We start from the raw sequence: 15000 nt of genomic DNA, 5'->3' as shown, positions 1-15000 counted from the left end.
TCTTTATTAAAGTTGTAATCCTCAAGCCTCCCCAACAGTGCTAGCCAGTTTAGTTACAATAATATCATTCAAGTAGCAGAAGACCCTTGACAATGACTATACTTTGCAGGATCTGGAAACCCAAAGAAAAATCTAACATAGATGCTGTTGTTGTTAAATTCGCTTCTGACACTTTAACATGTGTTTCTTTACTTAGGAATTGGCATCACTTTTTCTTTTATGCTGTCATGAAGAAAACGTATATAGTGCTTCCAATGTAAAAATTGTTTACATTTCATGTTATCTCTTGACTGGTAAACGGTGTTTTTTCTTAAGCATAAATTAGAATCTAGAATTGGGCAGTTTGCTCTGGTGCATTTGCTTTCAGTGCATGGTGAAGTTGAAGAGTGCTTGTCATAGTGTGCAGGATTTGTGGGCAGCACATAGTCGGCCTGCCTGGCAAAAGATGTTTGTAATCTTGTGTTTTGAGTTGTTGTGAGATGAGCAGGATCTTTAGATACGACCATTCTTTATTAGGGATGTTGAGGGCTCATTGTTGAGGTGGTTTCCTGGTTTCATCTAAAAAGTATGATGTTTTCTGGGTATCAGTTGAAGCGAAGGTAGAGCATCTTTGTTGTATGCATGTACTGCATGTTTGCTGTGGATGAAGTTGATCTTTCAATTTCTCAGTAGGGCTGATTCATTGATAGTGTGCAAATAGAGATTTCAATATATCACACGCACGCAGTATCATTTACAGTTGTATATACTATTAGTGTATTATTGTCACCTTCATTGCTCTTTAATTCACTGTGCTGTATATTTTCTTGTTCCCTGATGATGCCATTAAGATCAGCGAAAACTTAGATTAAAGTTTTCAAATGCACTGTGAGGCCTCACTCAAACAGTGTATTAATTGTTTATTATTCAAATAATTTTATGCTGCTGAAGGACAACATCAAACGTAAAATTAAATAAATGTTCTCTTTGTATTTTCCAGATATTATGTTTTGACAAGCAAGCACCATGAAGGTTTTACAAACTGGAAGTCAGATGTATCTTGGAACTGGAACTCTGTCGACAATGGTCCCCATAGGGATCTCATAGGTAGGGATCGAATCTGATCTTCCACATACTGTAAATCATAGGAAGCACTGCATGGGAGTTAAACAATTACCCTTTATACACTAGGGGACACAGACCCAGACCAATGATCGTTCCCCTGGTAAAACCATCACAGAATCTTGGAGGAGCTATACACAGTCAGATGTTTTTTAAAAGCGTGTTTAGACTAAAAAGTTCTTTGTAGATGGGAGCTTTTCAAGATCTTTCAAGATCTTTCAAGATCTTTCAAGGCTCCCAGATCAAAATTGTACAATTAATGATATATATCATTATTGTTTAAGTCTGACCTCAAGGGGATATTTTGTTTCCATGCAGATTTCCTTTGCAAAGATACATGTAATAATTTACTGCATAATTTTATTTTTCCCAAAGAAAGTGAGTTTTTGGTGTCCACTTTTCAGCTGAGCTTTCAACATCCATCAGGAAGCGTACCAACATCACATTTGGATTGTATTTTTCTCTGTTTGAGTGGTTTCACCCACTGTACCTTAAAGACAAAGCAAGTGGCTTTAAGACTCAGGATTACGTTAGAGTAAGTATAATTATACTATTATAATGTTACTCCAGTCCTATATCTCTATTAGATTCTACTAAAATCTGTTAGAGGCCAACAAAAAAGGAGTGCAAAAACTTGTGTATAAATATTATAGCTGCATGCACCCCCAAAATAATATTTCAGGCCTATTCATGTAGTTTCTACTGAAAGCAATGATCAACAACAGGTTTCAATGTGTTTAATCTTTATTTACATGAACTGAAGGTTTTTAGTGCTTATACTGTATTATTTTGTGACCCCATTTACCAGCCAGTTTACTCCCTCTGAAAGCAATGGTCTCAAATGGGCTGGATAATCTAGGAGTTAGCGAGCCATGCAAATAAACAGTACATTTAAGTCCAAGCACCCATTTTAAAACAGTTACATGAAGCTTTCAGTAACTGTGTGACTCGCATGTTGACTTGCATGGCTCACCATGTTGGCTCACCTGACTTGCAGCCATGGCTTGCATGGTTCGCAGCTGTATGCATGGCTCACTGGCTCGCACATTATCCTCACTCGTCTGGTAGGCTTTTGCCGAACACTGCTGGGATGCTGTTATGTCTGGCTTTCTTAAAGTTTTTCATCTGTGCTTTCCTTCGGACAGCAATGATACATTTTATACGCTGATCTCTTCAATCGGTGTCCTAATGATAGGAGTTTTTCGTACAGGCTACTTACACCCTTTGGTCAAGGCATGCAATTTCTCTCTTTGCCCTCCAAAGTATTATTTTTGTGAATGATTTGCCAAGCCTTTTCTTGCAAGAAAATGCTTGACTTTTCAGTATAACCTTAAAAAACAAGGACCCCCCTCCCCCCCTGGGAGGGCCTCGAGAATACCTGGATTACTAGAGGATCAACATATTACATAATAAGTACCGTTATCTAAAATTAAATGATGGTGGCAAGGAGACCTCCAAAAACCACCAGGCTTAAATTACAAGGGGAGGCCTCCTCTTTAAATAAACCATGTACTAAAAATGCAATTTACCTAACAGCCTAAAGATCAGGGCAAAATATTATTATATATTAAAATAGGGACAATATTAGTTTTTAAGTGGACATAGACTGAGGTTGTTAACAAAATAATATTAAGTAATCTTCTTTTGAAGGGAGAAACTCCGTTAGGGATGGCTAAAAAACAATGTAGGATTAAATGAAAATTATGAACTAACATTATATTTTATTCTGTAGCAAATTGCACTCCCTCAGTTGTATGACATTGTTAACACTTACAAGCCAGAATATATCTGGTCTGATGGTGAATGGGAGGCCACAGACACCTACTGGAATAGCACAAATTTTCTGGCATGGCTGTATAATGATAGGTGAGTTATTTTTAGAATAAGGGCAAGAATGGAAGAGGGAAAATGTACAGGAAGGATAGAAATATAGGGGGAAAATAGGGGAAGGTATAAAATTTAGTTTCTCTCAAGTGGCATTTCCTGCATTTTGACATCATTTTTGTCATATTGTATAAGGTCTTTATTCTTGCCAATGCTTGTCAATCCATTTGCCAATGCATTTTTGGAGCTGCTAACTGGAGTAAGACTGCTGGCCTTATGGTTCTGCACAACACAGAGTGTTCAATGGAGAGACTGGGCGAGACATAGGATATTGGAAAGTGAAATACGTAACATTTTACAGTCAGATTGCAGAAAAACACTCTTTAGATAAGCATTTTTTCTTGTTTGCAGAATTTCATGATAAACCAGGAGAATAATGATAAAAAATCGGGAGAGCGGGAGGCAACACATCAAATCTGGAGGGTTGAAATGTCTGATAAGCTGTTATAATTATATATTATTTTGATTCACGGCATGAAAGTCATACATATATCAGCATTATCATTGCTGGTTAGTTATGCAGAAACAGAATGTCATAGACTAGAGATACTGTAATATTTGTGTTCATTTTTGAACATCAAGGAAGATCATACAAACTCTTTCAATAATTCACTTAAAGGAGATTAACGTAATTGAAAACATCACGAGAGTAATGTGAGGCAAGGTCTGTAAAGATAGATGGTGCTTTCTTTGCCACATTTCAAATAATTATTAAAAATAACACCCTCATGACTGGCACAATGCTGCAAACCCAGCCGTGATCCCCCACTCCAGGAATTTTAAAAAACAGGCACCCATCACACTGAACTATCAGTAAAAAAAGGGAGGGATTGGGGAGGGGACACCAAAACCAACTCCTCATCCTACTCAGGTGATCTGGTGACATAATTTGGAGGACTGGGAAGAAAAGTTTTAATGCCATATCCCACAACCGCGCGCGGCCTTAGGTTTTGTTTCCATTGCCAAAACTCAACAGATCATTCCGTGTCTCCTACATTTCCTGTTACTGAATGAACATTCAAGCGGAAACCGCCGAAATATAACCTCTCCTCTTCCATGTTGAATTTGGAAATAACATTCAAGGTCACACGCGGTTGTGGCACACGGCGTTAACAATTTTCTCCCCAGTCCTCTGAATTACGTCACCAGATCACCTGGACCAGAACGTACATCGCAAGTACAATGTATGGAACTACTGCATGTGCGCCTACAAACCTAACCACTCACCACAAGCAACACAGGCACTCTTATAATTAGTTGCTATTAACTGCTCTAAATTGCTTTTAAAGGATTATCATTATCATTATCATTATCATTATCATTGTTATTATTTATTGTACTAGCGCCTGGAGTCAAACAAAGAACAAACAAACACTGAAAAAATACTCCACAATGTAATGTTGTTTTTGATAACAATAATAATAATAATAATTAACAATTAGATCCGTAGCCCTCAAGGGCTATGGCCCTTGAGGGCGAAGAGTCTATTTGTTTTAGTATCACCCAACTAGTCGGACAGAGAAGGCAATGATAAAGTTAGCAAATGCAACTTGAAGAAATATTTATTTGGGAATAAAATGAAAGAAAGCATCACTTTTCGCTACTCGAGTACTGTTACTAATAGTAACTGCAGATATTAAATCAAGTGAAGCTGTGATCCTCGCAGTTATGAACGCAATTTTAGCAATTGCTTAGAGAAGCCTGAAAAATTCAGGACTTCAACAGGGTTTTAACCTGTGACCTCGTCATACCAGTGTGACACTCCTGAATTTTTCAGGCTTCTCTAAGCAATTGCTGAATTTGTGTACATAACTGCGAGGATCTTAGCTTCACTTGATACCTGTATATGGCTTAAAGCATTCTTTCTCAGTTTTTATCTCTTAACGTCCATTTCTTTTACAGTCAAGCTATGTCATGTCATGTGACCAGTATCCACAAGACTGAAATGAATATTTCAATTATTCCTCTTTGGAGCTCCCAAGGCTTGATAATTCACCAAACACTTGAAATAGTTTTCACTTTTCCAACACCATTTATTGATTTTTATAATGATGTGAAAGTTCATAGCTAATTACATGTAGTTTCAATATATCAAGGAAATATCCACTGGAATTGTGAATCTTGAGAGCAAAGTTCAAAACTGGCATGCAGATTTCAATACTCAGTTCAAATTTCAAAACTTAACTGGTCATGCGTGACATAGCTTGACTGTAATCTTGACTGTAATAAGTTGCAAATAGGTGTCAGTTAAATATGGTCACAATTTCATATTATCGCTTGCCACCTTTAAAGACAGCTTAACACTGAAATTCCCTTGGCATAATGATTACTGGTCATGACATTTGCCCAGGTTCCAGTTCGTCATCATCTTCAAACCAGGGTAGCATCAAACTATGTCTGATTTTCAACAGGTAACCATTGTTGTCTAATTATGTTTTTGGCATCACATGTTTTATTAGCCCTGTTAAGGATACTGTTGTGGTTAATGACCGTTGGGGTAAAGGTTGCAGATGTCGCCATGGAGGCACCTATACCTGTGATGACAGATATAACCCAGGTATGTACAGAAGTCTGTCTTAATTATTAAACATGATTGGTACTTAAGAAACTTAAAAGGTAAGATCATAAATCACCTGTTATTGCTCTTGGCTTCTCAGTTTCAGGATTGTGACAACTTTTCAATTTCAGGAATTTTTTTGTTAAAAAGTTATCTGCAGAGCTTAAAGTGCTACTATGACGAAATTTGCATCTTTCTTATCTAAGCCATTTTAAGACATAAACATGTAGTTTGAGTGTACAAGAAGAAGTTAGAATGCTGTTTACTATTTTCAAATATCTCTTTTTGTTCCAGAGGTATTCAAGTTTTTAAAATATGCAAAAATTAATTAGCCAAGTGATGACGTCATAAACTCAAACGAATTTTGATCAAATACATGATGAAAAAAGATATCTCAGCAAATTTCTATCAGAAATGCTTTATTCTTTGCAGTACGATTCTAGTAGATGTGCTCGACAATATGAGCATACCAGTTTTGTTACCTTACTGGGTTCCAGACCTCCCTGATGTTAAAGGCTTTGCTGGCCACATTTGGCATTCTATTTTCATATTTGCAAATGGTGCCTCTTCTGCTTGATCCTGCAAGCTTACAAGAATGTTAGATCGAGTTTGTGGCCTTGTTAAGTGTTTTTCTAGCTTGAAGATCACCAAGAACATTGAAATCAGGTTGGAGTGGACTGGAAAAGAGTGAGTTGCCATGGAAACCAATTTCTTTACAGCAGTAGGTGTGTTGCCTGTAGAACTATTAGCCTACCAAGTTTCAATGGTCTTTGCTGCAAATTGACTGGCATACCCTATTGATATTCTTTATGTTACAGTTGTGTTACTATTTTTGTGTGACACCACTTGATTTCTTTGGGTTTTTTGTTTGCAGTTTAAGAAGGTGTTGTGTTTCAGTTTTTCGCATGCCCTATTTTTGGTCATTGTCGGCACGTGGAATTGTGTGCACGTTGTTTTTGGTTTCGTTCTTAACTCGAACTTTTCAAAGCAATCTTTCAGTTCCAAGCAAAGCCGCCTTCTTTTAGAGTCTCTATCTTTGAAGTGACTCCAATCTTCTCCAGGTGGCTAGCCAAATTTCCTGATACCATTCAAAGTTTGTGAATCACCACGGAGACCACAATCATGTTAACAGTTGTAATATTCTGGGTCCACACGCAGTGATGCTTTATATACCCTTTTATTTCAGAGAACTTCGGAAACACGTGCTTGATTACTCAAAGATCCAACCTTCAGTTAAGTTACAAGGAGTGGTTACTAAGGATACCACACTCCCCCACTAAGTGTAACATCAATAAAACAGAATATCAAGACTGATGAACAGTTTAGTTCAGTCTGCAATGTCTTCAAGAACTAATCACTAAGAACAAAGTCACTCAAATATTGAGGACGGCAGCAATTTCGATTGCATTGTCGTTATTGCTTCATCCTTAATTGAGTTGTTCTCTTTCATTGTTTCTCATTTCCAGGCTGCCTGGACCCATCTGTTGTCAGACATCGACATGTAACATGTCTCAGTCTTCAGATACATCCGTTAGTGATTTCAGACCTCTACCTCCTGCACTCCTCTTCACGTGCAATCTTTCATCGCTTGCTTGTCGTCCTAGCATGTATTTTATTTTTATTAACTTTGCCAGTCAAGCTGGCAGAGCGCCACAACAGCTTGCGCCAATTACTGTGGCCCCTTTTTTACCCTCCCAACCATGATACACAACAAAAGACAGACCACAACACCGGGAACTACGTGCCCTACTCTTAGCGACAAGTGTGTGGGTTCTTTTACGTCCCACAGGATTATTAACATTTAAGGATTGTGAGACGGGACCTCTGGCTTATCGTCCTTATCCGAGAAGACTTGAAAGTCTAACCATTTGCAGATGTAGTTACAAATTAAAGGCAGCACTTTCTCCTCAGTTATTTAAAGACCCTGAGTGTTGGTCCGGCCGGAGTTGAACTCGCGACCTCCCGCGTGATAGTCCGGTGCTCAACCAACTGAGCCACTGGTGCGTGGTTGTTCTTGTTGTTCTTTCATGTGCATGTTGTTCTTTCTCAACTCTCTTTTAATGACTTGATGTAGTTCTGTAAGTTCAGATTGAGTGAATTTGCACACATTTATTGGGTATGCTGATACAGGTATCACTTTGGTATTTATAGCTCTGATCAAGTTCTTGTCATTCAACTCTGTCTTAGTTATGATCTTCATCCTTCTACTAACCTCTTCCTTCACTCTATTGTACACTTCTTTGGTCTTAATTCCGTGCTGCTTTAATTGATGAACAGAGCGTACATTATAACTATTGTTATAATGTTAATATTCAGGTAAAGTCAGATGTTGTGTATATTGTTTTTTTCATGGACATGTTGTAGTTCAAATTAATATTTTGTTTAAATTTTACATTTAACAATTATTATGTAAATATTACACTAAGTAGTAATGTTCTTGGGTATAATAATGTAGGATGATGAGATTGAAAGAACAGAAAATAGAATTTAAACCAAGGATAACATTGAAGCACGACATAGTTATGATTATCTCATTGACGTAGTTATTTAATTAGATTTTTGTTCTTAAATAATTGAGGCACATTAAACAATAATGGCTTTGGTGGTATTGAACCGTTTTTTACATGTACATTATCTATCTTCAGGAATCTTAAAGAAGCACAAATGGGAAGATGCCATGACAGTGGATAAGAAGTCATGGGGATACCGCAGAAACACAGTTGTGTCAGATTTTCTCACAATGGATGACTTGACCTCTATCCTGGCATCAACTGTGAGGTTAGATACATGTAAATGAATATTGTAATTACTTTACTTCTTTGAATTTTTTTTTTTCATCCGAACCCTTTATCTAGTGTTGAGTAAAGTGAGAAATTTATTTTCTAAATTGAAAAGTGAGTAAACAAGTCTTTTAGTTCAACGTTTTTTGACAGAATGTATATTTGAAGTGCAGGCTGTAGAAGAAAGAAAGTTGTCATTCTCGCACTTACATGTATCTGGACGATTTAAGCAAAATTGTCTTTTATAGACACCTGAAAAATTCAGGGGGCTTCAAATTGACCTGCTCCCAACTGAGTGGCTTCATCGCTCTGTTGGTAGAGCATTGCACTGGCATAACACAGGTCCTGTGCTTGAATCCCGTTGAAGCCGAATGAATTTTTCAGGTGTCTATAACCAGGTGATCTGGTGACGTAATTCGGAGGACTGGGGAGAAAAATTTTAATCCCGTATCCCACAACCGCGCGCGGCCTTAGGTGTTGTTTCCAAACTCCCTGCAGTATTGCCATCAATTATTGCCATCGCCAAAACTCAACAGATCATCACGTGTCTACCACATTTCCTGTTACTGAATGAACATTCAAGTTGACCCGACAAGATCTAACCTTGCCTCTGCCATGTTGAATTCGAAAATAAGGCCGTGCGCGGTTGTGGGATACGGCGTTAAAATGTTTCTCCCCAGTCCTCCGAATTACGTCACCAGATCACCTGGAAGAGACACTGTCTTAAATTGCCCAGATACATGCAACGATCACTTCTATCTTTCAACTTTCTTTCAGAATCTGTTAAAATAGATAAACCTGTTTGCTTTTGACACATCTCTTATTTAATGTAATAATAATTAAAACTAGTTTGTACGTCCAATACATGTAGCTCTTTATATTTCCCTCTTACTTCATCCCATTTGAATCAATAAAAATTCAGGGCTGCTACATCCACAGAAAAAGGAAGGGAACAAATAATTTTTTCAAGAAATTTATGAAAAGTTGCAACCTTCTTAAATGAAAAGTGAGGAATTTTCTTAGTGAAGATGACGATTCTTTTTAACTGTCAGTGCTTAAGGCCACTAATTGTTTGTCACTTGCATATCTTTTTTTTTTTCAGCTGTGGTGGCAACATGCTGATGAATGTAGGACCTACAGCAGATGGAAGGATTGATCCTATTTTCCAAGAACGACTTGAACAAATGGGAGACTGGTTGCGGGTGAATGGTGAAGCTATCTATGCCAGCAAGCCTTGGAGGGCACAGAATGATACCGTTACCCCTGACATATGGTAAGATGCAAAGCTTCTATGCTCAGCCTTGCGATTGATGAGACGCAGATGTCTTGTTAAAGACTCTGTCACGCCCCTACTCGCTATGCACCTTAGCATTAACCCAGAAATTACAATTCATTTTAATATTCTTCAATTTTGCCCATCCCTGCCTCCTTTGGTATTTCCTGTTTTATTCAGACCTTCCTTCAGTGTTTTAAGGGGTTATTTTAACGTTTCGCTCGGGTCTTTTTTGCGATGTCACAATTCCCTCTGCATCTTAAGAACGACGAGGTCTTTACAATCATTTTGCTTTTTGTGGTCTCGAAAACAAAACTTATGTTAAAAGACTAGTTTATCAAAACAAGTGGGTGGCAGTCTCATAAGTGGCTTTTCGGGCGCGAAAAGTTATCGGGACTTTCGAGCCGCTGAATTTGGCTAAATTTCATATCCCCGTGCGGTCATGAGTTAATGTAAGCAGTCGTGTTATTTTTAAATTTTGGGTTTTTGTTGCTGTGTTTGTCCACTGGAGGGATTGGGTTAGGGGGCCTCTGTGTGAAGTCTGTCGTCTGTTTTTGTAGATACAGTCGATGTAAGAGTTAAGAAGGTTAAGAGGGGCTTGATGATGCTTATATTTCACTATTTGAGCCCCTTTGGGAAGTGCTCTCAGAGGAATGCTTTTGTGTTTGTGTGCTCCTTGTGCTCTTTTGGGAAAAGCTGTATTCAGCTGCCGATTTGACTGATATGTTCCCCTCAAAAACCAGTCATCATCGGAATTTGTTTTTATTATAAATCCGCTCAATCCACTTATTTTGTTAATCATAAAGCCTAATGGGGAAAAGAGTTTTTTGGAGTTTGTTTGTTATTTATTAGACAGTATCAAAAATACCATAATACTAAGCATCGTTTTTATTTTCTCTTGGGACTTACAATGGTCCCAAGAGAAACTGGAAACAATGCTTATGCAAAAATTTTGGAGCGACGAACGAAAAGTATTATGGTATTTTTGATACTGACTAATTTGCTTGAGCTGGTTGAAGTTTTAGCAGCTATTCAGCTGATGTGGACCTGCTATACCCACCCATACATACAGTGTACACTCGCAAAGGACAGCCACAACACTTGGAACTTCATTCCCTACGGGTTGTCCTCGTTAACCCTCTCTATTGCTGTTTGCAGGTATACAAGCAAAAATGAAGCTGTTTATGCTATTGCCCTGGAGTGGCCTTCAACAGGGGTTCTGAATCTCACTGTACCCGTTACGTCGGAGTCTACAACTGTCACCCTTCTTGGTCTACCAGACGTTAAAATCCCTTGGATGCCCCTTTCAGATAAAAATGGAATTTCCATAATGATTCCTGGACTATCTGTTTCCGAGTTACCTTGTCAGTGGGCCTGGGTTTTTAAAATGATTGGTGTCCATTGAAATTTGTGTGCATTTTGTACTGACTCATTTTGAATGAATGTGTTTTAAATTCCTTGTAACTCGTTAATTTAATTTCTTTTTTTTTCTGTTATTTGCCCTTGAGTTGATCAGTCCGATGGTGTCATTTGGGAGTTTGAAAAACGACAACGACAGCGAAAAATATTTTGCGATCATTCTATTTGTTGCACGATTATTGATATGTAGTCAGTTATTCTGTACAGCGGTCACTGTTGTAGGGTCACGTTTTGCGCAATGTACAAAGATGCGTCCTGCATAGGATTATTTTGGGAAAAGCATCGAGAATATAAGGCAACTTGTGAAGCACGAGACTGGCCCTCCTCGAGTGGCTAAAGCGCGGCAAGAGGTAAAGATTTCGAGCCAGATACTCAGGAGTAGGTCTGGTGTGTGCTGTTAACGTAGATTTTGGATTTCTGAACAAGTTTTATCATAGAAAATTCGCGACTAAGTTGTGTTTTCATTTCTCTGTAATCCTCGTGTCAAAGAAACGGTATAATGTAGTAAGAGAATAGCGAGGTTTATATTTGCAGATTACCTGTCCTCTTACTACTAAAATGAAACTCTACATCTGTAGGCAATAAGAGCATTCAAAATTTCCTCATATTACTTTATGAAAGTAGGTTTTTTTTAAAAGGGTTTTTCTGCTTATATAAAAAATGCGTTATCCCTCCCGTCCTCCTCTTATGCATGATCTTCGCGGAAATTTCATTCTGTCCCTCAATAAACCTAGAACAATCAGGTATGGCCTTAGTTCTTTTTTCGTACCTATCAGCCAAGTTGCGGAATGCAGTAGCTGATTTTTCCGTACCTATGAGTTTACTGGTTTTATAAGATAATTCAGGGCCGCATTTTGTACAGTGGCTTTTCTTTTTATGTATTTAGTATGTATCTGTACATGCTATGCATTTTAGCTGTAAAAGTAATGTCTTGAAGATATTAGCTCCTAGTAGCTATTCTGAAATTCGAGATGAAATAAAGTATATGCATGTCTCTATGTTACCTTTAGCAGGGCGCGTGCGCACACTTTGTAATCTGCGACAACAGTGCTTACCATATGACAGACAAAATGAATTTTCCCCTTGAAAATTTAAGCGATCGATTTATTACGCTAAATTGACAAGGGCGGTCTGGAGCTGTGAGTAGGCGTGGGATTTGTCTCATATGGCTTAGGGACCAGCAGCCAGACAAGAATTTCTTCACTTGGAGACACCCACGATCAACTCACTCACACCTGCTTGACCAAGTTGTTACCAGAAAGACCTGCATGCCTGAGATTCTATCAACGAAAGCAATGAGAGGCGCAGAGTGTTCAACAGACGACTACATGGTCCGGTCCCAGCTCAGACTGCAACTGATATTCCCTAGAAGGAAGGATCCTTCAAAGACACCATCAAAGAATTTGAAGGTAGGGAAGCTGAAGAGCGAGGGACATCAGCAGGCACTGGCAGCAGCCATTACTGCTGCTGCCACTACTTGATGAAAAGACGAGGATCTACAACAGACACCTGCGTGAAAACTCTGCTGCGACCATCAAAGCTCGGTAGAAAGAGCATTTCTGCAACCTGCTAAACCAGCAGGGCACAGCAGATCCAAGTGCTAGTCATGGGATCAAGAGAAGGCAAACAAGAGAAGACCTCAGTGTGCCAATCACTGAAGAAGTGCTTGATGAAGCACTGAAGACAACAAGATGTGGCAAAGCACCAGGGCAGGACAGTATTCCTGCTGATGTGTGGATGGGGGGAAACCGCCTCAAAACTGGGCTCCTAGAGTTGTTCAATGCATGCTGGGACACGGAATGCCTCCCCCAGGACTTCAAGGATGCAGTAATTGTTACTGTGTACAAGAAGAAAGGGCAGAGGAGCGAATGTTGGAATCACCGCGGCATTTCTCTGTTGGCTACCGCTGGGAAGATATTGGTTAACATCATTCTGAACCGAATCAAGATTATTTCGGAAGAAGTCCTCCCTGAAAGCCAATGTGGTTTCAGGGCTGGTAGGTCAACAACAGATATGATCTTCACTCTTCGCCAGCTCCAAGAGAAAGCCATTGAACAACGCCAGCCTCTCTACACAGTCTTTGTTGACTTCTCCAAGGCTTTCGACACTGTGGACCGGGAAACACTCTGGAAAGTTCTGGAAGTGTACGGCTGCCATGAGAACGTGGTGAAGATTATCAAACTCTTTCATGAAGGAATGCTTGGAAAAGTCTCCTTGGCAGGAGACATCAGTGAAGCCTTCGCCGTCAACCATGGTGTCAAACAAGGATGTGTGCTTGCCCCTACCCTGTTCATTCTTTACCTTGCTGCAGTACTGGAGACAATGGGAGCCAACCTCAACAAAGGAGTCTTCGTGAAGACTAGATCAGATGGGAAGCTGTTCAATCTGTCCAGACTGAAAGCCCCAAGCAAGACCAGAGAGCTCTGTGTGAGGGAACTGCTATATGCAGACGACTCAGCTCTGGTCGCTACCAACCATCAAGACATGCAAAAGATTGTGGACCGCAGCAACACTCTTTGGTCTCAAGATCAATATCTCCAGAACAGAACTCCTCTACCAACCTCCTCCTGATGAGCCTTCTGAGTGCCAAGAGGTGCTTGTCAATGGTGATGCCTTGAAAAAGTCTAGCCATTTCACTTATCTTGGTAGCGCAGTCACAGACACCAACTCTGCCGAGCTTGAAGTTGAGCGGCGCACTTAAGCTGCCGCGGAAGCATTTGGCTCCTTGCAGAAGCGCTTGTGGTCTCAACATGACATCAAACGAAAGACGAAAGTGAAGGTCTACAACGCTGCCATCTTGCCATCACTGCTCTACTCAGTAGAGTCCATGACCCTCTATCGACGCCACACCAAAAGGCTGACCAGATCCCAGATCCGCCACCTGCGCCAGATAAAAGGGATACGATGGCAAGATCGAGTACCTGATGTTGAAGTCCTCAGAAGAGCAGAGACACCAAGCGTCCAAGCTCTCATACAGCGTCACAACTTCGCTGGGCTGGACATGTACGGCGAATGCCAGACTCAAGGCTGCCAAAGGCAGTACTCTATGGCGAGCTCAGTGAAGGGAAGCGAAAGCAAGGTGGACAGAAGCTACGCGTCAAGGAAGTGCTGAAGCGGCACATAAAAAATGCAAATGTCAAGTCTGAAACCTGGGAGCAAGATGCTTTGGACAGAAGATTCTGAAGAGCCACTGTCAAACAGTCAGTGAAAAGCATAGAGGAGGAACGACATCTGGAATACCAGCGAGCTCATGAAAGAAGACATTCCACTGCAACATCAGGACATACATGTAGTCGCTGCAACAAGATCTGTCGCTCAGGGGCGGGCCGGGCTGCCCATCAGAGAATCTGCCTCACCTAACATAAACAGTCGTCATCGCCTGCGATGGACTGCCGAAGAAGAAGAAGGGCCGACTTATCTCTCTTTCAATGCCGTATCGGGAGGCGAGGTCGGTAGCAGAAAGCAACGAAGGGCCAACTGCGTCCAAAAGCGATCTCACGGGCCGAAATCCCGGGATGACTCGTTTGGTACGACGCTCCAGCGCCATGTCAGGAAGTACTGCGTTTTTCTCTCTTGTTCAAACATTCCGTTAGCGGATGCGTAAATGTTCTGGCTCTCCGATACCTAGCCTACCAACAAAATTAACATACTTTGTGGTTTTTACCAGGAATTGAACTTTCAGTTGATTCTACAGTCATAAACGTAACGTAAGAACCGTGCATGTCTGAGAGATGGTTTCATGCAGACTGGGATGCCTAAAATGCTCTCTTGAAAACATGGCCGTTGACGAGTGAAGTTGTCTCTCTGGCTTTTCTGTGGACGAATTCCAGGACCTACCGATACAATTTGGACACGTTTTGAAAGCTAGAAACTACTATCGATGCAGTATTTTGCTGGTAGGACTGGGTGACCCGACACTTATGGAAAAAAGACAGGAAATGAGAATCAGAAGATGGAATGGCAGAATTACCCAGAATTCTTTTTGG

The 15000-nt window shown here is 40.1% G+C and overlaps 1 protein-coding gene across 1 annotated transcript in view; it reads left to right on the top strand.

The window, feature by feature from the left end:
- LOC137969379 (alpha-L-fucosidase-like) overlaps window positions 1-12023 on the top strand; it is a 14307-nt gene extending 2284 nt beyond the window's left edge. Inside the window, exons 2-8 of the mRNA XM_068815588.1 lie at window positions 980-1086; window positions 1506-1636; window positions 2834-2967; window positions 5445-5542; window positions 8188-8320; window positions 9425-9595; window positions 10754-12023. Of these exons, the coding sequence (XP_068671689.1) occupies window positions 980-1086; window positions 1506-1636; window positions 2834-2967; window positions 5445-5542; window positions 8188-8320; window positions 9425-9595; window positions 10754-11000 (1021 nt within the window). The 3' untranslated portion in view covers window positions 11001-12023. The remainder of the gene's footprint in view (window positions 1-979; window positions 1087-1505; window positions 1637-2833; window positions 2968-5444; window positions 5543-8187; window positions 8321-9424; window positions 9596-10753) is intronic.
- The last annotated feature ends 2977 nt before the right edge of the window (window positions 12024-15000 follow it).

The sequence above is a fragment of the Montipora foliosa genome, chromosome 9 (genome assembly GCF_036669935.1).
Source record: "Montipora foliosa isolate CH-2021 chromosome 9, ASM3666993v2, whole genome shotgun sequence".
NCBI classification, from domain to species: Eukaryota; Metazoa; Cnidaria; class Anthozoa; order Scleractinia; family Acroporidae; genus Montipora; species Montipora foliosa.
This window is presented reverse-complemented; position numbering and strand designations above follow the sequence as displayed.